General features: G+C 55.7%; 1 protein-coding gene and 1 long non-coding RNA gene across 4 annotated transcripts; both read right to left on the minus strand.

Annotated features, from left to right (window-relative positions):
* Positions 1-1,224: 1,224 nt before the first annotated feature.
* Positions 1,225-3,865, minus strand: LOC121078927. The gene is made up of 2 exons (XR_005824796.1): positions 3,471-3,865; positions 1,225-2,713 (listed from the first exon to the last, which is right to left on the minus strand). It is a non-coding gene; the product is annotated as an uncharacterized LOC121078927 (long non-coding RNA).
* Positions 3,866-7,278: 3,413 nt separating this feature from the next.
* On the minus strand, positions 7,279-27,327 carry RBBP8NL (RBBP8 N-terminal like). Of its 3 annotated transcripts, XM_040576078.1 has the most exons (15): positions 27,270-27,327; positions 25,901-25,972; positions 18,211-18,369; positions 17,149-17,191; positions 16,477-16,572; positions 16,035-16,147; positions 15,648-15,720; positions 14,243-14,409; positions 14,002-14,084; positions 12,540-12,703; positions 11,145-11,970; positions 10,699-10,807; positions 9,299-9,360; positions 8,833-8,959; positions 7,279-7,871 (listed from the first exon to the last, which is right to left on the minus strand). In XM_040576078.1, exons 3-15 carry the CDS (start codon positions 18,275-18,277, stop codon positions 7,750-7,752), a joined length of 2,052 nt encoding a protein of 683 aa, XP_040432012.1. In that variant the 5' UTR covers positions 18,278-18,369; positions 25,901-25,972; positions 27,270-27,327; the 3' UTR covers positions 7,279-7,749. The 3 variants fall into 3 exon arrangements, with proteins under 3 accessions (XP_040432012.1, XP_040432013.1, XP_040432011.1); XM_040576079.1 differs by lacking the exon at positions 27,270-27,327 and having other exon boundaries at positions 7,279-7,868; positions 25,901-26,057; XM_040576077.1 differs by lacking the exon at positions 27,270-27,327 and having other exon boundaries at positions 25,901-26,057.
* Between the last annotated feature and the right edge of the window lie 325 nt (positions 27,328-27,652).

Genomic DNA, 27,652 nt, shown 5'->3' on the forward strand with positions numbered 1-27,652 from the left:
CGCCGCCGCTCAGCGCCTCCAAGCCGCCCCGGGCAGCTCCGGGGTGCCCCCGGCGGGTGAGCCGCGTCCGGCCTCCGGGAGCCCTCCCGGCCTCTCCCCGGCCCCGGCCTCCCTTGGGCACTTCCCTGCCACAGCCACACACCCGCCGCCATCCCCTATCCCCCCCCAGCTTGTCGGTTTTTTTTTTTTTTTTTTTTTTTTTTAACGACATTTCAAAACTTCTCCATCTCCCCTCTCAGCCCCCCGGGGACCCCCAGCAGTGTCGTGGTCCCACAGCCGTCGTGCACGCCCGGGGACATCTGCTAAAACGAGCAGCACTCGTGTGCACGGGCTGTCCGCTGCTCTAACAGCGGATTAAGGCCGGTATTCCCTGCCCCATGGGGCAGGATGAACGCCAGCCTGCTGCCCCAAGCGCACGGGTACCTGGCGCTGAAACTCACCGACAGCACCCGAAACCTGCTCCCAGCGATGAATGGCCGTGCTCCCAGGCTGCCGAAGCAAAGCTGAGGCAGCGCGGTGCTGAGCGGGGCCGTATATGGGAAAGGCGGACCTGGAGAAGCCTCGGTGGGGATCTGGAGGAACATAAACTTGGTATTATCTCCACAGAGTGACTCAAGACATGTCTGCGCGGCACACTGCTTCCCAGGCTCGTGTTTATACTGCACAGAGTAAACATACCCCTTAGGCACTTGAGCTGATGTCTGCCACGTCCCGGGATGATGCTCCGAGCGCTTGCCAAGCAGGGGAGCTGTGCCCTTTCTGCCGCCCTTGGAGGACGTTGCTGGGCCCTGCAGATGTGACCTGAGTTTTGCAAGAGCGACAAAGCTGCTGGTGCCGTGCACAGCAGGATGGGCGCTGGTGGCCCCACAGATTGCCTGGCCCTGCAGCCACGCTGTGCTTCCCCTCGTGCATGCTCCAAGCAGTGGGTGCTCCTGATGCTGCAGGCAAGAGCACACCAGCCCCAATGTGCCATGAGCAGGGGACTACTGAGACGTTTATAGTTAGGCAGGAGTTCGTGTGTTTGCAATGCTAGACCCGTGGAATGGTAATTGCTTTTGCCAGCCAGGGTCCTGGTTTTAAAAAAGCTGCGTGACATCTTCTAAAAATTGTTCACATTTTCCACCAGCAGTCAAACTGATGTTTAATGGTATGACCTGAAATGTGGGCATGGAATAAAGAACAGATTTTGAAACTGTCTGATAAAATGCACACAGGTGCTAAGTCTTTTCATATGACTGTTTCATAAGATCCTTTTATTTTTGTTGTTACATACAGTTACAAGTAGGACATCAATGTTTGTCTTATAGTATTAACAGTACTTAATACTAATAGTAATAAGATTGGAAACATACACTGTTTTCTTGTAGGCTTTCATTAAAAGCTATTAAAATAATACGGTGCAGTACAAAGTCTCCCCTTAAAATCCTAAGAACATCCTTAGCATCTTACGACATTCAATATAGGTCAAATTTTGAGCCTAAATTATTGGGCGGAATCATCTCATGTCACAGCTGTGAAAAAATAATTTGGCATAAAAAGGAATTAAAATCTTTCCTGCTGGCAAGCTTATCAAATAAGCCAAGGGATAAATGGGCATGGAAACTTAGCCAGGCTTTCTGCAAACAGTTCTTGAGAACCCAAGAATCTAGTAAAAAAAAATGATGTTTTTTTCATTGTTTCCTTGTAAAAACAGCTGTAGGATGTAAATCGTCCCACTGAGTCAGCACAGGATGAAGCAGAAAGGAGCCAGCCTCCGTAGCTTTGTGGGCTGCTATCTTCAAAGCTGAATTCAGAGGTTTGAGTGTTGCTGCTGTTAGTGCTGGGGAGCTTTCATCTCCATCTGACAAGCGTATGAGCTCACGGTGTGAGACTGTAGTGGGCACGGTGCTATGTTTCAAGGAACCCGCTGCCGAAACGGATGGGCGGCACGTCAGCAGCACTTCCACCGAGGGCAGGGGCTGGGTGCAACCCAGAGCAGCCTTTCCTCCCGCACTGCTTCCTGCAGCGAGGGAAGCACCGCGGCAGGGGGACGGAGGAAGCCAGAGCTCTGCTGTGACCGAACTTGCTGGTGATGCAAACCCCCTGCTGCTATTTTGTAAGTTCTCAGCTGGAGCGTGCTTGAATCTTAACTTCTGCAGAGCCCCAGGACAAACGTGAAGGCAGGCGGTTTTGCATTTACAGCAGCATTATTGCAGGGATGGAAAGCACCGCTTTGAATCTCCAGTACGTAACTCACCTCATGCTGCTGCTGGACTAACGGCTGGACTATGTGGGTACATGGCTGAGAAGGCAGGAGCTGCTGGAATAAGGAGCTGGTCTGCAGTGGGCCAAGCCTCCAAGCCCTTATTGCAACATTATATGGGTAATAGGGTCACCAAAGTCACTGGGAGTTTTTTTCCTACGTGCAAGAATTGCGGGATTTGGTCTAAGCATCTGATATGAGACAGCATTTCAAGTACATATGTGGGCTGGGTGTTAGATTTTTGCAAAATCATGGCCCAAACTCAAGCAAAGATAAGCAGGTCATGATTATATTTAGTCTGGGAACCAAAGGAACAGGCTTCCAGTTGGAGGAACTGCTGGTATGGAGACAAAGCCCGAGGACTTTCTGTACAAATTCTCCAGCCTGGGTGCTGTGCACCCCTCCTGCAGTCCCGTGCTGCTCTGTCCCCGTGCTCAGGTGTCTCCTGCCAGCTCCTCTCTGCTTCGCCATCTGTCCCAGGAAAAGGGAAATGGAGTGAAAAATGTGGCTTTTGTCTGAAAGCCCGAGCACACAGGAGCATAGTTCAAAACCACAAATAATTCTCCCAGCAGTCATTGAAATACTTTCTGATTTCTTGTGGTTAGAGCAGCACTCCCTGCGCCCCTAAATCTCAGCCACTGCAGCAGCCCCGGTGAGGCTGTCAGCTCAGGACTTTTCTTTCATGCTGAGCCCAAGCCCAGAGGGACAACGGGCAGGAGAAGCGTGGCCTCTGGGAGCTGCCTGTGCTTCTTGGCACAGAAGCTGGGCGGTGGTGGCTGCGCAGTGACAGAGTGCCCACCCAACGCCTCCGCCTGCTCCTGTACAGAGCAAAACACACAAGAAATGGGCAGGTTCTCCTGGTGAATTTTACCTGCAGTCTTCCTGGCAGGGTGACACGTAAGAGTTCCGTGCTCAAGAATTTACCATCCTCTCTCTCCTGAACAGGCTCTACTCCAAGGTCCGTGTCCCAACAACCCCATCAGAGTTCATCCTTATCAAATCCTCTCCTTAAATCATCAGGCCCAGGATGCCCAGTGCTCTTTGGGGCCCACCGTCACACCCACCACACCCATTCCAAAGCCAGGCACCACGCTGGGGACTTTGCATTCCTCTGAGCTCATCTAGCCCCTCCTATTTATTACATCTCAGAAATTTGCAGGGGGTACATTTTCCTACATGTTACATATGCAAGAAATTATGAAAGCCTTTCCCAACGTCACACACGTACATCTCAGACCACTCCTCGCTGGCTCATCCATCTCCTTCGACTCCCCTCTTGCATCCCAAACCTGCCAGCCACATCTGACTCGAGCTGTTGGCCCCACCGGTACATCAGAAGTGTGACCTGTAAAGATTTTATTCCGGCTACAGCAGCTTCAGCTGGGAGCCCTGGTTTCTCCTGGCACCGTCCGCAGCTGTGCGGCCGTGTCCCCCCGATTCCCAGTGCCCGCGGCGAGTGATGCAATCCTCTTCTGTCGCTGCAGATTTCCAGTTAAAGCCTACTAACATGCTGAGCCCCGGGAGGGAAACATTACCAACAGACCTCTGCTGATAACAGCATGCCTTGGACAATGACTCAGGCTTTCCTGCGTGACACGAAGTATTTAAAAAATACGGAGCTGATTGATTTAATCACGTGGCTCTGCACCAGGGAGGGCTGGGCGCTTGCTGCGTGACAAATGTATGTGGTGCTTACGTGAGGGCCGGTGAATGAATGAATCAAACCCTCTCCTGAACCACGTGGCACGAGAGCTGCACTACAAGGCGATATTAATAGATCAATAACTTTCATGGGAGGATCTTGTGAGGTGTGTTTTCTGGAGAGGCCCCCGCTGCCAGTCAACACACACAGCAGCGGTTTGGTGAGAGCGGGGCGTGCAGCACAGCCCTGCCAGCGCTGCAGGTCTCCCAAAGGCTTGCTGACAATGCTCGAGGCAGAGTGGAAGGCCATGATGCCTGAGGGATGCAGGAGGATCATGCACTTATTTTGCCTCAGAAAGCCCTGCAAGAAACCTCTGCTCCAGATAAAGGCCAGCAGCAAAGCAATTCCTCAAATCTCTCCCTTCCAAGAACCACCACTGTGTGCTGCACTTGCAAAACCTTCCCATTGCCTCACAGCCTCCTACAAAGCATCTGCAATCATCCCAAATGCTTAAAGTCTTGCTCTCCAGTTGCCCGTGTCCCCTCTGCTCCCCCAGCAGTGCCCACCAGAACCACACACGAGGGCTGCCTGCATTGCTGCTGCCTCTTCCCCACATGCAGGGTGCAGCCGACCTTGGGAAGGACTGTCACAAAATGCCCATCCCACTCAAATCCCTGAAACAGGACTTAAACAAGACTTCAGTAATGCCTGGAACGAGTTTTCCTGCAGTGAAGTGTCGAGCGAAGCTGTATTTCTGAAGCCAGCACTATACATGGGCATTATGTACCAGTCAGCTCTCATTTTAAAGGATTTTGCTACAGAGAAGGTGGCTCAGGAAAAGGGCATGGCTTAAGGCACCTTCAAAATACCTACTGCTGTAGGGGGAATAACGCCGCATAAGAATGTAAGGGAAAGGGGAAGATCTGGCATGCATTTCTCTATTTTTGGTGCTTTTAGTTCCTGCATTTCACCAGCCATGTCCCCTCTCGCGTGCAGCTCGTTCGACTTCCTGCTTCCCTGCACAGCAGCATCTCAGTTACAAGTGCAACAGAGGAACCTTTGTGTGGCGGCAATTTTTTTTTCCGAGGTGGAGATTTATATTCACATCTAGGCTTGCACAAACTTATTTCTTACTCCATTTTACAAACCAGTGGCTGAAAATGTTGCTTCACTGCTGAGTTAGGGAGAGGCTGATGTGCTGAGGATGAGGGGCTCGGTGTGCTCTCCCCGGGACTGCAAGCTGGGAGCAGCCATCGCTGCCGTAGGAATGATTCAGCATATACAAAATGCTCAAGGAACAGCAAGCGGAAGACTTGTGACGGTCTGTAATTGGAACTGTTTTGCATGACAGGCAGCAAGGCAGCCAGTCATGCTATTTTTGATGGGCTAAGAGTGAACAGCACTACTTACGTGGCCGCTCTTTCAGATTTCAGATGCAGCCCCTGAGAGGAGAAAAACCCGGCTCTGCTCTGAACCCGGTCCTGTGGAAAACCAGCTCATGGGCCCAGAACCTTACCTACACTTCTGCATGGAGGAGATCAGAGCTTCAATCTGCCTAAACAAAACAAACGTGAGCTGCCAGCCTTCTGGAAGGACCGATCTGTTCTTGGGACAGCTTCTCTTCTGCTTTATTGCGCTATGGGCTGTAACTCACACACTCTACCAAGGGTAATTTCGGTGACTTTTTGGAGACCCCTGAACAAGGCTGCCCTGTGCTGAACGTAAGTGTGGGAACAAAATGTTTAAACTCTGAAGCACAGGTCACTGGTTCTTGGGCACAGACACCCCTCGGAGTCCTTAGCACAACTCCAGAGAGCCACAAAGGAGCACCGTGCTCTGGGGGAGGCAGGATCTGCCCCCCAGGCTGAGCACTGCCCACACTCCTGGAAATGCACTGCCCAGAGCAGAGCTGCACCTGCAGCTGAAAGCCCTGCGAGGGTCAGAGGAGCTGTGGAGAGCTCAGGTTCCTTCCTTATGGCAGAACAATTCAAGCCTCAGACTGTCTGTAGCTCACTAAATCAATACATGCATTTATCTGACGGGAATTATACGAACGAGAGACTGGCAGGCGTAAGTACAAGAATTAATGGACTTCAGCAGTTATCTGTGTGTCTGTAGCATGCTAGTGGTGGGTACCAGCATGCCAGGGGCTGGATAAGAGCAGCATTTACAGGGTTGGATAAAGAGCAGAGCATAAAGCTTTATTTCCCTTCAACAACTTGCTTGGATGCTGCTTGATTCAGAAAAAAAAACATCCTCACTGTTCCATCCCTGGTGCCAGAGCTGCTGAGCACCCCCCAGCACCCCGAAACCACAGCCACCAGCAGCACACCTGGGCAAACCCTGCCCAGCACGGAGCTCTGCAAACCCTAAACACTACAAAACCCCTCGGCCTTGGGGAGGCAGCTGCGGGTTGCTTGGGCCAGCAGCGGGATGGAGTCCCATGCCTGCATCCCTGCTGCCCTGGTCCCCTCATCCTCTGCCCTGGGGACCCCAGCCAGGCAGGAGGCACTCAAAAGGAAAGAAGAACCCAGACACCCCCTGTCCCGGGCCGGGAAGACGCAGGGGACAATCCCCCCGCAGCCGGGGCAAGTTTTGGGATTGCCAGGAGCAGCACGGCCCGGCACGGCTCGGCACGGCTGTGCCCAGCAGGCGGCGCTGCCCGACCGCGGCCCCGCTCCCCTCCTTTTTTTTTTTTTTTTTCCCCCTTTTTTTCGTTTTATTTTATTCTTTTCTTTCTTTTTCCTTTTTTCCCATTTTCTTTTTCCTTTTTCCTTTTTTTTTTTAAATAAACGTTTATTTATTTATTTATTTATTTATTTTTAATGTTATTTTACTCTGCTAAAAACAAACCCACATTTAATCAGGAGTGGTGCCTACTAAAGCAAACGGCTGTGGAAAAACACCAGGCAGGGCAGATACTGTCTCCGGCACCTCTGCCTCCGTTTCGGCTCTGGTCTCTGCACATGTGCTGCGAGCAGCCCTGGCCCCTGGTGCGATGCTGTGGCTGCAGCGATGCTCACCGCCGCTCTTCTTGTCCCATCCTGGGCCACAGAGAGTGAGCAGCCCCATCACTTGGTGCTGAAGGACAACTTGCCCATGCATAACGCATCAGAAAAATTGCTTAAGAATGGTTGATCCAAGTGAAAACAAGCTCCTGGCAGCACTGCCAAGGTCAGGGCGAGCTGCTGAGCCGCAGCTGGGACTTGTCTACCTGGCTCTTGCAGGGACACAGGACACCATGGGCAGGGGCAACATGCACGTCCTCCTCCTGCTCTTCTCCCTTCCCTCTCTGGGGACGTGTCCCACCTGCCCAGCCCTTGTGCCTGCTCCCCACAAACTAGAAAGGAAAGCCATCAGCTTTCTGCTGTTCAAAAAAGATGCAGATTTGTGTGAAAACTGGATAGGAATTTAATTGATGTGGGTTCACGCATGGGGACAGCAGGACCCCGTGGTGCTCAGGCTTTGGGCAGCCACCAGGGAGATATCCCTGGGGTCTGGGTGCTCCGTTCTCCCAGCATGAAATCCCAAGGAGGATTTGGTCCTGGCCCAGGGCCCGTGCTGCAGCGGCATCTCCCCCTCCTGGCACCAGCAGGAGGGCACAGGGCTGGGGGGCACGGAGTATGCTGCCCCGCCACAGCCACCCGGCTGCTCCCGGTCTCACCCGCAGCCCTCTTCCTCGCCGAGCCTCTGCCGGGGCACTGAGTGAAGGCTTTTGTGGTGCTCTGCTCATTCCAGAGCCCCGCTGAGTTCCCTCATTCCTGGCACATCAGGCAGGAGCAGCTCTCCCAGCGCGGGAGGGAAGCCGAGGTCTCTGAGCCTTCTCCTTCGGCCTGCAGCTCCTGTGCTGCTCCTCATCCTGCTCTTAGCTCTTCTCGGAGGCGTCGTGGCTGGCAGCTGAGCAGTTCTCTGGCTCTTCTGTGATCCCCGCCGAGCACTGTTCAGCTTTGACTTTCTTCCTTCCTCTCATTGACTTCTTAGATCCTGCTAACAGCAAGATGATGATAGGAGTTAACCGCAGAGCAATAGCTTTGCATCTGTGAGGTCACTGCGGCCTAGTCCCAAAACAGGGACTGCACAGGAGGAAGCAAAGCTCAGCAACAGAAAGATGAGGAGAAATCCCTCTCACAAGTCTGAGTGTCTTCATCGAGTCCTGGAGGGCCCACACCAGAGAAAGTACATGCCTGCCCTGGGGACACAGGCCCTTTTTCCTCCCCATTGCTCTGGGCCTCTCGGTTTGCCAAGTAAATCCTCTCCTCCCCCAGCTGCTGTGGGGCTCGCAGAGCTGGCAGCCACCCCCGAGGGCTGGGCATGGAGCGAGGGGCAGTGCTGGACCATCAGACAAGGACCTTTTATGCCTCTACATATCTTTAATTTGGTCAACACTGCCCTTTCTTTACTGAGGGTGCAGAGAGGGTTAGGAGCAGGATATTTCTGACAGGGCAATATTTAAGGCTTGACAGCCACGCTGGCTTATCCTCACCCTTATCAGGAGTCGTTTTCTGCTTATTCACCTGTAGGAAGCGTGGGCACAACACATTCCTTTGTCAGCCAGGGAAAGCCTCCACGGCCACACTGGAAAATCAACAGGGCTGGCAGAAACCTTTCTCCGAGTGTCAACAACTCGTTGCTGGGAATTTGGCCTTCTCGGATCGGCTCCTCCCTGAGCAGCTAAGCAAACACGGGGGACTTAGACCTGTTAGCTTAGGTGCTCCGGGGTGCTCTCCTGCCCACCCTGCCCCTGGCTAACCATTAGCAGGGGCTCCTCTGGCTGCAGAGCCAACCGGTGTGGTTTATTGCAGGGAACCGAACGACTCTGCTGCATCACCTTGGGCAAAATCTGTGTGCAGCGTGGCATCTGTTCATGGTGGTGCCCTTGGCTTGCCCCTTGGGAAGCAGCTGAGGTGGTAGCCCTGAGCTGATGGCATGAGGAACTCCTTCTCCCTACCTTTTGTCCAGGGATCCTGTCCTCTTTTCCTCTTCTTTTGTAGTCCGTGAGCTCTGTCTTTGGTGCAAAAGTATTTCCCTTCAGCCTGGGCTTCTTGCAGGACGTCATGCTCACAAGGGGCAGCCACCTGCACCGAGCAGAAGAGCAGTCAGCCTACAAACTTCCCCAATTTCCATGGCGCTAACAGCTAAGGACCTTTGTGACCATGGCCACAGAGTTGTGACAAGTGCTGGTGTTCAGAAACCTATCTGGAAAGAGCGACATTGCTACCCCTCAGCAACCAGTTGGGTAACTGTGGAAGTGGGGCTTGGCATCTGGTAGAGGAAGAGCCACCACCCCCCGCAGGGAGCCGGGCAGGGACAACCCGTCCTGCGCCTCTCAGTGCCTCTCAGAACAGGAATCCCCAGTCTGAAGGTGCTGCCAGGCCCAGGCAGCCAAAGCCAAGGGGCTGGGAGAGCAAACCAACCTCACTGTCCGTCGTGTCTGCCTCATCGGATTCCTGCTGCCCGGACTCAGCATCGTCGTCATCTGTGGAAACATGAAAGGAAGGGTTTTGGCTGGCCTGGGGCTGACAAGCTCACAGGCATGATATAGAGCCACTGGCTCTTCGTTACTGGGTGTCTGCATTCAGGGCACCTAAAAACACGAAGACATGAGGAGATGGAGCAGGGATGAGGCCACACTCCCCCTGGGTGCTCCCAGCCGAGGGAAGGGCTCTGGTGTCCCCATGGCTGTTTATTGAAATGGACATTTAGGGGACACCAAACAGGGGACTCTGGGGACAGATGCCCAATAACACTGTCTCTGTAGGGCTTTGCTATGAGAAGGTGGTGAGCACTGTCCCGAAGCCAGTGGCCATGTGCAGATGATGAAGCCGAGGGGCATTTAAAATCCCAGACTTCTCAGAGCTGTGTCTGACACCCCGAGCACCCCATCACTTCTTGCCCTAAGCCTGCTCCTGCCCACCCAGGTCTGGCAGGGGGGCTGCAGGCAGGGCTGCTTCACTCCTGCCCCTGCCCAGGGGGGGACATTGGTGCCGCTCTCAGGCACCCCAAGAGCCCCGGCAGCCTGACCCCGTCCTCACGCTGTCCTTCCGGGGGTTAAGGTTCACTGAAAAGCGCAGAAGTATCAGTGCATTGTTTCCTGGGCTTTGTGTCAACCTTCAGGTGAGTGCTGAAGAGAGTCCTGCATTTTCCCACACCCAGAATGTAATCAGCTGAAATTCTTCTGCCATGATGATATCTCCCTAACATGTAAATCACCGAGGACTCCCCCCCCCTTTTTTTTTTTCCACCGTGCAAAATCCCGCTCTGGAGAGTGTTCCCAAACCACTCCGACACGCCCAGACCAACTAATCCAGGTGAGCTCAACTTTCTGGCCAAGCCTGTAGGGCCGGTAGGGAGCAGGTCCCAGCCGACGTGCCTCCCGCTGCGCTCCACATGGCTGCTGCCTCCCACCCGACGGGGTAAAACTGCCCCCCTGCCCCACAGTGGTCAGCAAGGAGAGAGCAGCTCAGGCTGGAGTCACTGCTCAGCTTGGGGATGGAAAGGACTTTTATTGGGGATGGAGCGTGGAAAAGGGGAGAGTGCTCCCTGTCCTGCCTGCTGCGGGTAGCAGCATCCCTCCCTCCGTGCTCAGGGTGAAACTCCAAATTCCCTGAGGGTCCAAAAGAGCGGGGAGCTAGGAGCACCCGGTCCCCTGAAAGGGTCTCCTGAGCTGGTTAACACCTGCTGTGGGCTGCAGAGAGTGCAGGTGGTTGCAACAGCCAGCACAGGCTGTTCCCTGCTGTAGGATGCCTCCACGCACTGCAGAATGTGCCTTTGGCTCTTGCCTTCTCAGATGTCACACTTGCCTGGGGCTCCTTACCTGCTTCTCCCTTGTGTGCACTGGCAGCCAGTCTCACCCTGGGCTCTGTGAGGGCCTCTGGGTCGCTCAGCGTTGGCTTGCTTGTAGGATGTGTCCGGGAGAGAGCGAGCTGTAAAGAGCAAAAATCCCATAAATGCCTACAGGTGCCCTAGCTATACAAATGCTGCCTTCACAGGCAGGAGAAAAGGGCTGTCCCCAGCCCCTATGTGATGACGGTGACAAATGCAGGGATGAGAACCAGCTGGTGTGGAGGGAGAAAGGCTGCTGTGTGCCTTTCTGCTGAGCCAGGTGGAAAACCCCATCGGCAGACACGTGGCAAAGCCACCAATTCCTGGGCCATTTCAGAATGGGACATTAATGGTGGGTGTAATGACACTGACACCGAGCACTGGGCTCCCAACAGCAAGGAAGGGGCCATGGGTGTTGCCAACCTGCATGGTACTCGCCATAGCTTCTTCCTCCTGCTCCTCCTCCTCCTCCTCCTCCTTGGCAGCACCGTGCTGCTCTGCAAGCGGTGCCCGGGGAGTGTTGGGCCAGCGGCTGGGGGGACGCGAGCCGTCCTGCTCCATCCCGTGCCGCCCGCAGGGGCCGTGCATGGGGCTGCCCCTGGGGCTCGGCCGTGGGCTGCCGGCCTCCCGCGGCTCCCGGCAGTCCCTCCAGCCTGCTTCCCTGCCGCGGCCAGCATCCGACAGGTCCAGCGGTACGTCCGCACCATAGTCCCTCCCCGCCTCCACCTTTTCTCGGTGCTCAGAGACATCCCGGCTCAGCCAAAGCTCCTTCTCCTCCTTCCCATCCACGGCATCCTCCAGGAAGGACCTCTCCTCCTTGCATCCCCCCATGATGCTCGGCCACGGGGACAGGGGCCGCTCCTCGGGCACAGATTTCGGGTCACTCTCCGCCCTGGCCCGTTGGCTTTGCTGCCGCTGGTGCAGGAGGAGATGCTGCAGCCGCTCCCGGTGCTTGAGGAGGTGCAGCTTCCCCTCCAGGTGCTGGTCCCTCATGTACACCACGGCGGCGGGGAGCTTGAGCAGGGCAGCGCGGTCGTCCCAGTCGTCGGGGGGCCTCATCCTGCCCTCGCCATCTTTGGCCCTGAGCAGGTGGCTGGGGAAGCTGCCGTCCCTGTCGGCCAGGGCGCAGTTGCCCGCCAGCCCCAGCTGGTGCAGGGAGAAGTGCCTGTTGAGGAGGCAGAGCTGCTCTTTCCGGGCGGTCAGTTTTAGGGTTTCGTAAGACGAGGCAAGCTTGGGTGAGTCTGGCTTGGTTGCTGTTAAATAGCTAAAAGAAACAGGGATAAAAGAAATCACTCCAGGACAGCGGAACAGTCCCCTAATCACCGCTGGGAGACTCTCACAGTGCGGTGCGTGAGCCTGCCCATGCAAACCGAGTCCCAGCTATCACTTATTTTTTGGCAAGGGCCCCGTGTGCGGGCTTTCCCTGGGGGTGCACCACAGGTCCCCCCCACAACGGGCAGCTCGGTCTGTGCTGGCTCTGCTTAGCCCTCTGCGCCCTGAAACCCACGGGGAGGAGAAGCCCTGGGAGGTGCTGAGCCCTGCAGAAAAGCCCATTAGAATAGATAAGGAGCAGCAGGGAGGGCAGGCGGGACGGGCACCCGCTGGGGCTGTCTGAAGATGAAGGAGCAGGAGCTCGGGCCGGTCGGGCTGGATTCCGGTCATTGTTGCTGGTGTAAACTGGGAGACCCCCCCCCCCCAGCCCCCCTTCCCTGGGGCTGTGGGCATTGCAGGATGTCTGAAGAAGAAGGTGGGCGAATACCAGCCACCCAAAAGGGACAGGGGCAAGGATCCGGCCCATGCCTGCCCACAACCAGCCCCGAGCGGGGGACTCACGGCTCCAGGCTGGGGCTGCGCTCCCGCTCCAGCGGCAGAGGGGTTTTTCTTGCCGGGGGGGACACTGCTGCTCCCGAAGGACTTTTCTCCAGGAGGCACGGTCTGGAGCCGGGTCTCACCAAGGCGATGGTCCCGTGCAGCTGGTTGGAGATCCTCTGGGATGCCTGCGGAGAAAACTCTGGGTGAGCGGTTTGGCTGTGAACAGCAGGGCTCTGGGTGCTACCCAGACCTATGCCAGTGTGAGCAGAAACTTCTCCTGGGTGCTCCATACAAATAACATCTTGCCATCAGCTTTTACGTGTTTCCACCCCAGAGGTGCTAAGAAACGATTTGGTACAATTCCAATCACCAGCTGAACTGTAACATTACCGGTTTTCCCCAGAACGTTCCCCTTCATGCTTCCTAGCAGGACCTATCACATGTTTTATTCCTTATTTGCTGGGTGTATTTCCAGCAAAGCCCTGGCTCCGAAGCCAGGCCATCACGATCTCCATCTCCTGCCATAAAGGGCTCACCACATGTTCTGACTTGACTTTTCTCTGCCTACCCAGAGATGTCACCAAGCCTTCCTGCGATCCCCATTAATTATCCTCGCAGCCTGCCCGCGGCCTTACCAAAACCCCACTTCACCTGCTCTCTCAGTTTTATTGTGGCGTTCAGGTAAGCAGAGCCCGTGCCAAAACGAAAGCATCCGTGTGGGTGTGGATGTGGGCTTGGGTTCCCATGGCGAGGAGCAGGGCTCCAGGTCCTGCAGCCTCATCCCCCGGTGCCCAATATCACCCCATCACTCAGCATCCCTCGGCTGACACACACGCTGTGCTTCAAAGGCACGGCAGGCTGACATCAATGCATGCAACGGCAACCACCGAATGCCAGCCCCTCCGAAAATACCCATATTCATTGTGCTGCAGATGGAGAGACATCTGTGACGCTCTCGGGCAGGGCTGCTGTGGCGTGTTTGTACTCTGTACCCAAACCCTCCACATTTCACATGCTCTCCAGGCTTTTCCATCTTTCACAGAGCTCCAGCCTCTTGTTCCTGACTATAGCTCAGGATAAGCTGCCCTGAAATGTCGGTCAGCATGATCTCCCCGTGACCAGAGGTTTCCCTAACAAGAGAGGAACCAGCATGATGGGCAGAGGACTCGGGGATGCTGGGTGCATTGTCTTGGAGGGTAAACATGGGAGCAAACCAAAGCGGTGCGCTCTCACGATGAGGAACAGGAGCCTATGCCAAACCCTAAATGCTTTGCTTGTAGATAGTGGCGATTTCTGCACCTGGCATTGGGTAGGTTCCCTACCTGGCCTTGGCAACAGTGGGCTGCCCAATTCTGGCTAATTGTTTTACCCCCTAAATGCCTCCTACTCATTCTCTATCATCTTATACCCCTCTTGATCCTGTACAGATGACCACCATAGTGGGGAGAAGACCTGAGGACGTCATGCTACCTCTGTCACTCACCGTTTCTGCAAGGCTGGCCTCCTGGAGGACGGTGCTTGGGGAAATCCTACTGCTTGGAGAGCTTCTCTGTCCTGCAGGCTTTTCTGCAAAAAAAGACACAGCCACCCACCGTGACGGTCCCACAGAGCCACAATTTCCTTCTGCCTCAAGCCAGCATGTGAATGCAGACCCTCTGCTGCTTGTGTGCTTGGCACCAAGGCTGCAAACACCTCGAGAGGTGGTGGGAGGCAGCAGCACCCACCTTCACCCAGCTCAAGCCCCGGCACATCGTGGTGGGTCTCCTCTGCTGCCCTGGGAGCCCCTCTCTCGCTGCTGGCGTTCCGGCTCGCTGGGGACAGTAAGGCCAAGGGGGAGCTGGGCGCGGAGCTGCTCTCTCTGGAGATGGCTCCTGGGCACTTGGTCCTGTCCCTGCGGAGAGGGGACATGAAGGAATGAGAAGGGGCAGGAGAAGGAAATCCCCAGGTTGAGAGCCACTGTGCTGGCAGCTCTGAGTTACAGAACCTGATATATAAATATACATATTCATACACAATGTGGTTATACCGGCTCCTCAGCCTCCTTCCCTTTCAGCTTATCACTGGCTCAGCTGCAGTCTGCAGCATGGGACGGAGCCAGCGCGACAGCTCAAGGTCTGATTTCCCCACCTGGCCGTGGGTAACGTCGCGGGAAGCCGCAACGTTGGGTAAGCCAAAAGCCAGCCGTGGCTGTTGCAAGAGCTGTGTGAGAACCCGTACGTCCCCGCCTGGGCTTTCAGCCTGGCATAGGGGTGGATTCAGGGCCTGGGGGCTGTCACCATTTTGAGCTGGTGGAGCTGATGCTTTTGTTCCCCAGGAGGGAGCTGCTGTGGGTCTGAGCCCTACACCTATGGCATGGATCAAGTCCTGGCTGGACTTTGTGCCAAGACATGGATGTTTGGGTGAAAATCTTCCTGTGCAGCAACCGAGGGAAAAGCAGAGCTGGCGCACTTGGTGCTCAGCAAACCCAACCGGATCGGCAGCTCCGAAACTCCCCAGGCCTTGAAAAGCATCGGGGCGTAGAAGTCAGAGCTTCTCTTTAAGCAGGTCGTGCTTCTGAGCTCCAAAGAAAACACATTTCTAAACTAATCCCTCCATGCTAATTCCCCCGGACTTTAAACATTGAGGAACGAGCGGGTTTGTATTTATTGGCCCGCCCGACGGGTTGCTTGGCTTTCAGCGCAGCGCTGTGCCGGGACATCAGCCTGCTGGAGCAGCTCCTCTCTCCCACAGCCCCTTGCGGTCCCGTGCATGCAGCTCTGCCTCCTGCACCAGACTCATCCTGCTGCCTGTGGCTGCTGCTCTGGGAGCTCTGAAATCCCAGGGCGAGGTCCATGGCCAAGGCGAGCAGCCCAGGGCTTTACTTCCCATCCTCGGTTCCCTGTGGGGGTACCCGTGTTCCCCGAAGGCTCAGCTCTTGGATGCATGTGAAGAGGGGAGTGAGCAAGTCTCAGTGAGGACTTGGAGCGTGACACGTATTTTGCTGTCTTAGCTTCTACAGGAATCCATGGGAATTAGGTGCTAAAGACCCACAAGTTCTGAGCTGACCCAGACACAGCCCTGCTCAATGGCAGGGAGGCCTCTGCAATACCAGTGCTGCACATCATGAATGACACTCAGAAGAGCACTTACTCCAGGCTCTGGAGCCTCTTTAGTTCTTCCTTGAGAGTTTTATTCTCCTCCTTCAGGCGACTCATTTCATTAGCTGCAAAGAGACAAGAGGAGAGCTGCAATTTTGGGTGCTGCACGGGGCAGGGTTGCAGCCCCTATTCCTTATCTCTCATTTTACTGGAGATACGGAGGGCTGCCACCCCCAGCTCCGGTACTTCATGTGCGGTTTCCAGATCTCATTTCTCAATACCTCCACGCTTCCATCGCTCCCTCCCTCCTCCCCATCACCAAACACCTCCTGAGTGTGCAGGTATTGGAGTGGCTCCCATGCAAATATCAAAGAGAGGCACTACCTGAGCAAAGACCCAGCCAGCCACAGCCAAGCTTACAGCAGACCTTGGTACCTACTGAGAATGAAGATGTGCTGGAGGCTCTGGAAGTGGGAGGTCTCGTACTCATTCTGCTTCTTTTTTGCCAGCTCCTGGGTGACCATGCATCTGTCGCAGAGACCCGCTCGCAGCCTGGATGAAAACCCATGGCCGGGAGCGTGTTACCACACATCCCCGTGGGAAACGAGCACCACGCAGGTGCAGAAGGGTGTGTGCCCAACCCATCACGAGACGTGTGAGCAAAATTGTCAGCACTCACGCAGCCCCATGCTTCCACCTCCCCAACCCCTGCCCCACGACCCCTCGGTTTGGGGAAGCTCCCCTGTGCCAGCTCTCCAAGTGGCGGAAAAGCTGCTCACGTGCTACAGCCTGCTTTTGGGAGACACCAAAACCCAGACTGTGCCTCTAGGAGAGTGCTCTCACTGCCACCAAGCAATGCTTAGCTGAAAATGAAAGCTTACCTGTTTTCTAGCACTTTCACATTTTCTTTGAGGACCTTCTGTTGTTCCCTTAATTGGTGGTTTTTAGCAAACAACTCTTCGATTCTCTGGGCATCGCTAATGTGAGAGAAGACCCAAGAAAAGAGGGTTACCAGGCTTCTCCCCAGACCTGGGGATTTATCCTCAGCACCCGGTCAATGGGAAAGGTTTCTGCTCTGAGCGCGCTGTGCTGCTCACACTGCCGTAGCTCAAAGTGCTTTTACTTGGGCAGAAAACAAACGGGTTGGAGCTGGAGCCCAGGGAACAGCCCAGGTGCTGCCCTCGGAGTCAGCAGCTTGCTTTGTCCCGTTTTGTTGCTTCCAAGGAAGCACTGTAATTAATTAATGAATTCCCAGGAATTAATATAACTTCTCATTGTGTCCGTGGGCAGGCAGGGTGGAGGAGGGCTGGGATCAGCCCTGGCTGCCCCTGCTGGTGACCTGCATTGCGAAAGGCACCAAAATGCTTAAATTTGGTGGAGCCCCAAAGCCAAACGGTGCTCTCTAAATCAGGGAACCTCCTGCTCGGGGCTCGGGGCCTTGGTGGGCACCTCCTCAAGACACAGAAGTGCCTGGGAGGTGTTTAACTGAGCAGCGTGAACCTCTCCCAGCACTGTGCCAGGACGTGGACACCGTGGGGCTGGGCACTGCTCACCGGCACTTCTCCGTCGTCAGCTCCGTTAGCTTTGATTGCAGCCCTGCAATAATTAACAGAGACAGAGGTGGGTGATTAGTGCAGATTCCGTGGCACCTCAGACACAAAAGGCAATAATCTAGGTTCAGGAGGGTGCCTCATCTGGAAGGAACCTCACCGCTTCCAAACCTAATTCCTGAGAAAGACTAATGCCTGTGCTAAATGGCAGCACGGTTTAATGTAACTGGAAAAGCTGAACAGAATGGGAGCACATTTTGTATTTCCACTGTTTAATGAGTTTGCATTTCCCCTCCACCCCCGGGAAGTCTGTTTCAGTTTTGTTTCCAGTTATTTCAGCCACGCCAGGCATCTCCCAGGTGGGCAGTGTTTTATGGCTGTCAGGGCTGCAAAGCAACTTGGAGAATATTTACAGCTCAACAAGAATAGCTTTCGGTGATGGATCAGCAGACGGTACATTTTGTCAGATCCATTTTATGCAAAATAGATGTAAACATGTGGTTTGGATTGCTCAATGGTTTTCTCTAACTCTCACATGGCCTGAAATTACACAAGACAAGAATGAATTCATAAGCCAGAATTGTTCAAAAATGCTGTTGTTTTGTTCATAATGCTGATATTGGGAATTATTTTAATAGGAAAACAATTGGATTTGGCATTTGTTTGCTTAACCTAGTGGTTCTTATTTCAATGATGTATGACCAGGAAACTCCCTAGAGGAATAAACTATCCAGCCTTACTCCAAGGTTTTCTGTAACAGAGCCTCCAACTCCGGCTACTTCTGCCTCACGGATTATTACATCTTTCCCCTTTCCCTCTGATCCCTCAGTATCCAAGCCATATCCCAACCCTCCTGGCCTCAGAGAGGACACCCAGCACATGTACTCCTCACTGCTCGCACCCTTCCGCAACCCTCCCTGGCGTCTGCTTTCTTCCAGGTGTTTTCCCAGCACTTTTGGAGAACGTGGGTGGGAACAGCATCACCACCATCACACCGACGAGTCACCCTTGTCACAGACCATGGACCTTGGCCAGTTTATAAGAAGACTTCTTGTGTCGCCCTACCTTGAACTTCTTTCTCGTGAATTTCCTTGAGCTTGTTCAGGAACTCTGCAAAAGTGTCCGTGGTCATGTTCAGGGCTGTGCCGTGCTCCCAGGCTGTGTTGGAATTGCCTGCTTCCAGTATAAGGATGTCCTTCTCTTTTAAATTATTCAGATTTTAGCCTAGAACAGAAAAAGTGTCCATCAAAAAAAAAAAATATATATATATATATATACAGATATATATCTTGTGTATATGGTGTTTTGCAAAGCCTTAGAAACAGGACAAAGAAATACCTGCCCAACTGCAGAAAGTAAAATAATTTGCTAACCCGTACATGGAACAAAAGTAGCATGCTCACCAGGAGGAGGACTCTCAGAGCTGTCCAACCTGCATCAGATCAGGGCTGGGACCAGAGACAAAGCAGAAGAGCGATGGCTTGGAAAGCGGCATCGCTGCAGGGCACCGCAGAGGGCTCTCACCCTGCATTTGGGCAGGAGGAGTGTGCGACCTGGGCACCCAGGAAGCACCCTCTGGGTGTGCCAGCAAAGCCTTGCACACCCAGGGAGCACCCGAGCTGCACCACGAGAAGAGGGACATCCCCGTGGGAGCCTTCAGCATCACCACGTGGGAGCTGTGCAAACCCATGAAACATCACGGCGGGTGGCTGAATCATGGCCATTAATCCCCTTCCCGACAAAGCCACTTAAGCCACGCGGATATTAACGGGGAGAAATCTGCCCCTCTGTGTCTCAGAGGTGATGGGCTGGAGCGGAGCTGTCAGGACTGGAGTTTTGCAGCCCCACGGCAGCACGGGGAGAGCCTCGCAGCCTCCGCACGCTCCCCTTCCCTGCCGGCACCCGCGCGCCTTTATCTGCATGCAGAGCAGAGGTGTGCCTGATCGCCTGCATATGCAAGATGTGGGCATGCAGAGCTGGAAGAAGAAACTTTCCCCTAAAGGGTCTGATTTTAAAAAGAAATGAGGCACGCGCCGGTGAGCACAAGCAGCAAGCTCGGCTTGTGTGCTCTCCCCACGCTCGGCTTGGCGAGATGGCGACCCGAAGAGAGCCGGGGTGCATCAGGGCTCCACTGCAAACCGGGCTCCTTGGACGCTAAACTAAGAAGCTTGCCTTGGCTTTTGAGCAAGTCTTGTACAAATAGACCAGAGATTTTGCTGTTTTGGGGAACAAAGAAGGCCCAAAGAGCTTTGCTCTCCCTTCCCTGGGCACAAAGCTGCCTTTCCCAGGGCTGGGTGCTCCCTCGCAGCCCGCAGTGCGCTCCCGAGCGCAGCGTGGCTTGTTGCGGCTCGCACAGCTAACAGGCTGGCTCGGGATCAGCCACCGTGAAATGGGATTGGGAACCGATCTCTCCTGCTCAACCTCAAGAACCATAGCTTAATAACGAGCCAGGTGAAATTACACCCAGCTCATCTCCCCAAAAAACCCCGACAAAAAGATGTTAACGAGAGCTCCCTCGGTGTAGCTGGCAGCTTCTGGGGATTGCTGAGTCCTGAATTGGGTGCTGCCTGGGGCGAGGGGCAGGTGGTGAGATTTTCCACCGCCTCTCAGGGCTGCAACCCCGTGTGCTGGCTGGGCAGGCTTTGAAGTGCTCAGGCACTCGTTACCAGCGCTGCAAGGTGGGAAGGTTTTGCACCTGGAAGCGAAGCCGCTGAGGGAGCGTGGGCTCCCGTCGGCTCTCCCTGGTGCTGGATCAGCCCCTGCCCACGCTGCCGTCCCCAGCGCTGCCCTGTCCTGCTGTCACCTTCCCCACCCTGCTGGCATCTCAAGCAGCACCAGGGCATTTCGGTCTGCAGCTGGGATGTCCCGGGAAAGTCACGTCCCATTTCGCCTCGTGCCAGCCTGCAGCCGGGCAGGCAGATTTGGGCTTGGTGGTGGTGGGAGCTGGGGGCAGGCAGGATATGGGGCCAGGTCCCCATGGGCCATGGGGCAGAGCCCTCCCAGCAGTGCCGCGAGAAGCTGCGGTGACTCAGCGCCGTGGGCAGAGCCTGGCAGGTCAGGATCCGGGGCTGTAATTTTGGCTGGGGTGTGGGCAGCTGCTCTGCTCCCCGCGCACAGCTGCAGCTGTGGCTGGAGAGAGGCTGGGACTCCTCATCCTGATCTTCTCAGCACCCCTGAGTCAGCAGGGGATGCGCGACCTGCCTGGGGCTTTGGTCCTGGGCCTTTGCATGGGAAAGCTCTTGCAAAGTTTGGTGCTTTTTGAGCTGCCAGCATCCGTCCCTGTCTGCACATGGGACCTGCACATGGGACTGGGGAGGACCTGGAGAGGAAATTGGGTGTCTGGTCTGTGCACACCCACAGTTACAAGGAGATGTTGGGGAGCATCAGCCCCCACATTTCTGTACCCAGGATCCATCCTTTTGCCCTGGCGGAGCAGCCCTGCAGACAGCCCGGGCTCTCAGCAGTTTTGATGTGCTCCCTTCTCACCCTGTGTGCACCAGCCAAGGCGCGAAGCCGCGGCCCCCTGCTCCTCCGCCCCACTCGGGAGGATTTATCGAGGGAGATTTATTGATGAAGACCAGAGCACAGAGACCCCGAGACAGGGGTTTCATTTACAGCTCTGAGCCCTTTCCTGAGCTGTCACCATTAATATACACCCGGCGGCGCTGGATGCGGCCCCGTCGTGGGGCCGGGTGTATTTCACAGTGACGGGTGCCCTCTGCTAACACAGACCCAGGGTTGGGGAGCTCCCCCGCCAGCCCCTAAATCTGGCTGCTTTGGAAAAAGCACCGGGGCCAGTGATAGCTTCACTCCCTTGCTCTCTGTGCGCCTTCCTTCCTCTTTCTTGGGGAGGGAGAGCCATGGGGAGGGTGTTTCCTACCCGCTGCCATGGGGTTTGGGAAGGGGTGGGCTCGGGCAGGGCTCCCTGAGGTTCCCAGGTTCCCAGGGGCTCTGGCCTCTCCTTCCCATCCCCGGCACAGCCAGCGGTGCTCGCATCCTCACCCTCAGCACCATGTCCTTCCCAGAAGAATAAAGCAGCTCATTAGCTAAATGAGCTTAAGTCATTAAAAAAAAATAAATTCGGGACTCTGAAGTTCTGGCACTGTCGGATCAGCTGAGCTTAATGGATTTACAATCAGATATTTCCCCATCAGCAGTGGTTCAGCTTCACGTTGGGTTTATGCACTGTACCTTTCGCTGTGTGACTGCTGGGCAGCACTGCTCTCACTACCCAAACTTTCTTCTCTTGGCTACCCCGCTATGTTCCTGTTCTAATTTTAGAAGCATAAATTGAATTTATACTCAGAAAAGCCGCCTGATCACTCATGGAAAATCTGCAGTGCCAGGAGTATTTTGCAGGCCAGCGTGAAGCTGATCTGCTTTGCTGATGAACTGTGCACTTGGCAGATTTGGGGGAGTTTATTTCTGCTGGCAATTATTTATTTGTACGGCCGATGAACGTGGCACAGGCTGTCCCACCAAGCACTTGTTCTCTGCACACCGGTTGTGTGTGTGGCTGCTGGGTGGGGGCTGGCACATTGCAACCCCCCCCGACAGGAGGGACAGGAGGAGCAACTTCAGCTCTCACCTCCGCCTCGCACAACCCGAAAATCCTCGATGAAGCCGGGCTGCTGCTCTGTGAGGCTCCACCAGCACCAAGAGCAGCCCGGGGGTGGTTTGCAGCCAGCCCTCGCTGCAGACCCCCTGCCCCAGGGTCACCTGCACCAGTTTTTGGCCTGTGGTGCTGGCTGGGGATGCTGGCTCCCAGGCCATCCTGAGCCCCAGAGGGGCCACGAGGCTGCAGCCGCCTCTCCAGCCCTTTGGGTTTCCTGCAGCTCTCTGTAACGCTTGCCCATTGCTGCAAATGAGGGACAGTGGCACAGGCTGACATGGGGCTGCAGGGCACAGGGGATATGCTGCCCTGCTCAAGGGTGGGTAGATGTGCCCCATTTCAGGGCGAGAACAGGGGAGAATCCAGCCTCAAGTCCCAACCTGCGCACCTATTTACTTAAACCCCATAAAGTCTGTGTTGCCATAATACAACACAGCCCCTGCCATAGTGAAAGCAGCAGCTCAGCTTCTCCCCCACCAGTGTGGCCCTTTTGGAGGCAGCTTCTGCTTCTCTAACCCCTGTGGCAGCCACCAAAGCAATGTGGATTTCATTCAATAACGTTATTACTGCCCCAAATACCCCACCTGATGTGTGCAGCAATGCGGTTGTGGGATCCCTATGACAGGAGAGGCTGGTCGTCTGCAATCCGTGAACATGCCCGGGAACTGGACTTTGGATTTAATATAGGGGGTGAGCATTTATGGGACTGAGGCGGGCATTTACAGGATCTGTCCTTGCACCTTCCCCAGCTGGGAAGGGGGCTTTGCCCTCCTGCCCTCCTGTCCCTGCCATCAGCAGCTCCCTGTTGCTTTGATGAGGTTTAGCAGCAAATTTCCACCCTGCTCCCCACATGGGGTGGCCACATTTGGACCCTCTGGCCGTGCCGTGATGCTGCTCAGGGCACGGTGGGCTTTGGGTGGATGCACGGGGAGTGAGGGCAAGTCTGTGTGCCTGCACGAGGGCTCAGAATATGAATGAAAATAGTCACTTATCTGCCTGTGCATCTCGGGATAACCACAGCTTCTATAAACATTGCTTAATTAACACCTCAAAATGCTCTGGGAAGTGGGTAATGAAGCATTATCGCGTTTTTCAGGTGTTTTAATTGAGAAGCGGTGAGGCTCAGGGAATAGCTCAAGGCTCTGTCGGGAGCAGAGGCGCAGTTGCTTCCTCCCAGCCCAAAGCACCCAAAGAACCCAACGCTCCCTTGGCCTCCCCCTTCCCAAAAAAAAGCTGGGGGGACGGGAAGGAGCTGCCCTGGGGAGCTGGGGAGCGATGGAGTCAGCCCATGGCCCTGTTACGCTGCGTGCATTGTAGCACTTTGGTCCTGTTCTCCCCTCCTCGATGGAAGAAAACCTCGAAAGCAACATGCCCTGGAGCCCACGCTGCTCCTGGTGGATGGGGAGCCTGTTTCTGCCCTGGGTTTTATCCTGCAAGGTTCCTGGGTTTTATCCTGCAAAGCTCCTGGGTTTTATCCCGCAAAGCTCCTGGGTTGCTCTCACCCTGCTGGGGGCTGAGCGAGGCTGCAGCAGCACCGGGACACCTCGGGGGCTCGCCTCTGCTGGGCCAGCTGCTGGAAACCAGCTGCTGTGGGCATCTGCGGTCCTGCACGAGCAAGCAGGTCTTGTATGGGATGAGGGGTGTGAAAATCCATTGTTAACCACGCTCGCATAAACCGGCACCTCTGTCCCTGCTGTGGCACAGTGTGCACGGCCATCGTGAGCCAGTCTAACACAAACGAAAAGAATAAATCTCTCTCCCCTGGATACAACACAGATAGTGAAGTCCTTAATTGAACCAGCTTTTCTCTTTGGTGCTGTTTATAATAAGAAACGTTCAGTCCTGCAAAACCTTACTGGGTGCTGGTTGCACTTGGCTGGGGGAGAGAGAGCCGCGGTGCTTCTCCTCCCCGGGAGCTATATTAAACCCCCTATATTAAATCCAGGTCCCCTGCTGATGGCGATGCCCCGATGGGGGATTTGGTGCCTGATTTGGGGTGAGGGGTTTGCTGGGGTGCTGTGAGGGGCCCTTTTGTTTGCAGGGATCTGCTCCACATGAGCTGCACTCGCTGCTCTGTTCTTGGGCAAGAGCTCACGCCTTGGGTTTCCCTGCACATTCCTCACGGCTCTTCCAAAGCAACAGTGGAGTAAATCTCTGGATCTTGGTTCTCTGCTTTAAAGGTTCCTTTTGGCAATTTGAGCAACAAGAGGATTTCGGCTGTCATGCAGACGAGGTCTCCTCAGGTCGAGCAGAAGCGGGGCAGGAAGGGTGGATGCTTTCTGCTCCTGGCCAGGTGTGGGAGCCAGGTTCCCATCACTGAGAGTAGTGGTACAGGAGCACGCTCGTGGGGAAGCGGGACAGGAATAAAGGAGCTGCCTCCAGAAGTCCTGGAGAAGCTTTGATCAAAGATGCCAATGACTAATTCCCCTAAATCTCCATCCTGCAGGAATTCCTGCAGCTCATGGCAGAACAGATGGGAAGTCTAGTGGAGGTAAAGTGCCCGACGCCTCAGATTTGGAGGAAAAAACCCACCCGGCCTCATCCAGCCAGGCTGTGCCTTCCTAGCCCCGTACAGCAGCCCCCAGCTGCAGGCAGCTTTGCAGCAGAGCCCGGCAGCTCCTGCCTCAGCCCCCGCCGCGGCGCAGTTTGCAGGCTAGCTGGGACTTGTGCTCCCTCGCCGCTGCTGAGCGCATCGGGGGCAAAGTGCAGGGGAAGATGCCGTCTTTGGGAAATATTTGCATGCCCAGCTATTCTCTTCTGCTACTCTTAGGCTTGTACAGAACCACGCTTTCTCCCCTGGCTGCTGCATCTAAAGATAAAGGGGTGCTTGACCCTCTCCAGGGCTCTGCAGGGAGCTCCGCTCTGCCTGGGCTTTAGCCCTGTTGTGGCACCACGGCTCTGCCCCGCACGGTGCCATCCCAGCAGGACAGCTTCAGCCAGGCATTTTTATGGGCTGAGGCATCTGTTTGTCCCAAATGCTTGGTGACACATTGCTGATGGGGACACTTTGCTGCCCAGGCTGGCTTTTGAAACAATACCACGTGCGAGTGTCCTGTGTCCTCCACCAGAGCACACGGGAGGATGTGTGCTTGGCTCCCCTGTGAGCATTTTCAGGCCTTTCTGCATCGTGGGACCATCCCAGCAGCAAAAGCAGCAAAAGCAACACGTGCAGACACAGCGCCCCCCTCACCCCCCCATCACATCCTTCAGCCTGGATTTAAGGGAGGGGAGAGCAGGGAGGGGACTGCAGCCTGTGGGCTGCTCCATAGCCCTGGCAATAGAGATGTGGTCAATTTAGGGTGGGAAAACGGGGATGGGAAGGGAGCGTGACAACCCCATTGGAAGCTATCTGCTGCTGAGTGCGTGAGTGGTTTGGTGCAGCCCAGTGTGAGATGCTGCATGGAAGGGGTGAAACGGGGCGATGCCCCAGGAGCTGGGTGCTGACACCCAGGGCAGCGGTGCCACCTGCCCAGGACAGGCACTGCCACAAAGCCCCGTGCTCCTGTGGCTTGTCCCGGTGTGACCGAGGACGCGGCTTTGTCACAGCCCCGGATATTTGCTCAGAGAAAGCCTCCGGTCCCTGCTCTTTAAATGTAAATGTGACCGGACTCCCGACTACTGGCACACACCCCGACACCGTAACCTGCCCCGCCACTCGTGCAGGCACTGCACTCATCCCGAGCGTGAGCTGGATGCCATTTCTTTGCATTTCGAATCCCAGCGACTTCCCACCGCCCTTCCCGCCCAGATGGAGAGGCCAGAGGAGAAGGGTTTGCTGGCGAGCTGAGCCCAGTGGTGCTGGGCAGGCTCAGCCCTGCTCCCTGCTGACCCCTCCGCCCGCTCCCTGCAGCTCCAGAGCCACCGCTCTGCAGCACGCCTGCAGCTCCCCGCCTGCGAGGAAAACCCAAATTTCCTCCGTGAGCCCAGAGAGGGGACCGAAAAGCAAGCAAATCCGTGCCACTGCCCCTCGGATGGGAGCAGGGCCAGGCTCCTGCTGCCGGCACCAAGTGACAGCACTCCCCGGAGCGCTGCTGTGCGGTTTTGGGGCACTTCTCCAGGCACAGCCCCCCCCAAGCTCCCTCCCCAGCTCCGTGCGCCGGGTACCAGGGGACAGATAAAAATCGGTGCGGGCACCATACTCACGGCGGGGGACTGCCCCTGGGTGTCTCTCCCTCGACTCCTGTGGCTCAGCTAAGCCGGGATCAGGACAGTCACCTGGGACACGGGAGGCAGAAGTGAGCAGTGTGGGTGAACTCGCACAGACAATAAGCCATAATTTTTTCTTTGCAGTCCGACTGGCTCTGCTGGTTTGCGATTCTTTGCCCCGGCAGCAGAAAGGAGGCACAGCGCGGCTGAAGCTGCTGAGCAGGTTCTGCTGTAGCACAGAAAAAGCAGCAGGACCAGTAGGGTTTGAACCCAGATAGAGATTTGATTGTTTTCCCATAATTACAGCCCAACCTGCGCTGTTGGTTGGAGTCAATCACATTAGCAAACAGACCCATTTAAATAATTCAGCCACCATTAAGGTGGGAATTTCTGCTTTTTACGTAACGTGGCCCTTTCGGAGAGGAAGAGCGCAGCGACAGAGGCATCCTGCTCTACTAAACCCTCGTGCACCCATAAGGCTAACTCACAGGGATGTTGCCTACCTGCAGGGCCACTTCTTGGGGGGGCGACGTGGACCAGGGGCTGCCTTTGGCCTCGGCTCCCTGCTGTGGCAGGGCTCAGCGCAGGGCACACAACACGGCCATGCAGCAAACAGCCTGGGACAGGAGAAGGGATGTGCCCAAATCGACACCTCTGGCTGCTTGCAGGCGCAGGTAGAGAGAAAACCCGTGGTCTCTGAGTGCCTCTGGGGACACCCTGGGGTGGGGGAGCAGCAGGGGAAGGCTGGGTGATGTGGGTGCTGATCCTGGCCGGCAGCCCCAGCCCGGGTTGTCTCCCCGCTCCGGCTGCTGACACAAGCAGCTTCCAGCCCAGCCGTGGGCTGGCAGAGCCGAAGGCGACGTGGACACCTCCTGAGCCTTTGAAGTGCAGCTACTTCAGCATCCCCCAGAAAAATGCTGGCATCAACTCCCCTGCCCGGCCCAGTCCCACCAGGCTGGGCAGGTCCAGCTTCCCCCGCTCTGCCCCGCGTCCCCGCGGCTGCTGCAAGCCCAGGAGGTGTGCACTTGCAGAGTGCATGTGCTCACCATCAGCATGGCACAAAGAAAAAGCAACAGAAAGTCGTCACTGACGTGTTCAAGAAGCAGAGGGCACGTCCTGCTTGGCTGAGAGCTGCCTGGTGAGCGCCGGGCCCCGCTGGTGCAGCCGCCTCCAAGCACGGCTCTGCAGGAGGGATGCATCCACATTGGTTAGCAGGACGTGAAAGCTGAGGAAGGTTGTTCCCCCGGGATATTTCCAGGGCTGTTGGGTAGGGAAAAGGGTTGGGAGCATTCAACTGAGCCCCTTCTTTGAGTTACCCACTGGGAAAGCCCCACAATGCTGCACATCCCCAGATCTCAGCCCCCACCTGCCAGTCAGACCCCATCGCGGTGTAAATCCCCATCCATCCACCGGCAGCAAAATCCCCACGCCGATTTACACCCCAGCTGCTGAGCTGGCTGCTTAAGTAAGCCCAGCGCGGCGCTGAGCATCCTTGGCAGCGTTTCCTGCAGCAATCGCGCCGGCGATCTGCAGCTCTGCTGCCAAACGTCGGCTTCGGGCTCCACCGGTGGCACGCGGACGGGTCGGGCAGGCGGGGACCAGCCGGGGCTGCCAGGAATGCGGCTGCACGCCCACGCCATGGAAATGGGCGGCAGGTAAACAAGCAGCCGCTCGGCGAGCTGTGGTCCTCGGCGGACCTGTAGGGACTGTTTGGTGGTTGCTCATCCTGCATGAAATTCCCGGCTCGTT

This window comes from Cygnus olor, chromosome 16 (genome assembly GCF_009769625.2).
Source record: "Cygnus olor isolate bCygOlo1 chromosome 16, bCygOlo1.pri.v2, whole genome shotgun sequence".
NCBI classification, from domain to species: Eukaryota; Metazoa; Chordata; class Aves; order Anseriformes; family Anatidae; genus Cygnus; species Cygnus olor.

What these genes read in the sequence shown, in the direction of transcription:
- RBBP8NL (XM_040576078.1), bottom strand. Translation starts at nt 18,277, where the DNA reads ATGACCACGGACACTTTTGCAGAGTTCCTGAACAAGCTCAAGGAAATT. An exon ending in GTGAAAGTGCTAGAAAACAG is followed by an intron (nt 16,148 to 16,476) that starts GTAAGCTTTCAT and finishes GTTTTCATCCAG; the next exon opens with GCTGCGAGCGGGTCTCTGCG. An exon ending in TGCACACAAGGGAGAAGCAG is followed by an intron (nt 9,361 to 10,698) that starts GTAAGGAGCCCC and finishes ATGTTTCCACAG; the next exon opens with ATGACGACGATGCTGAGTCC.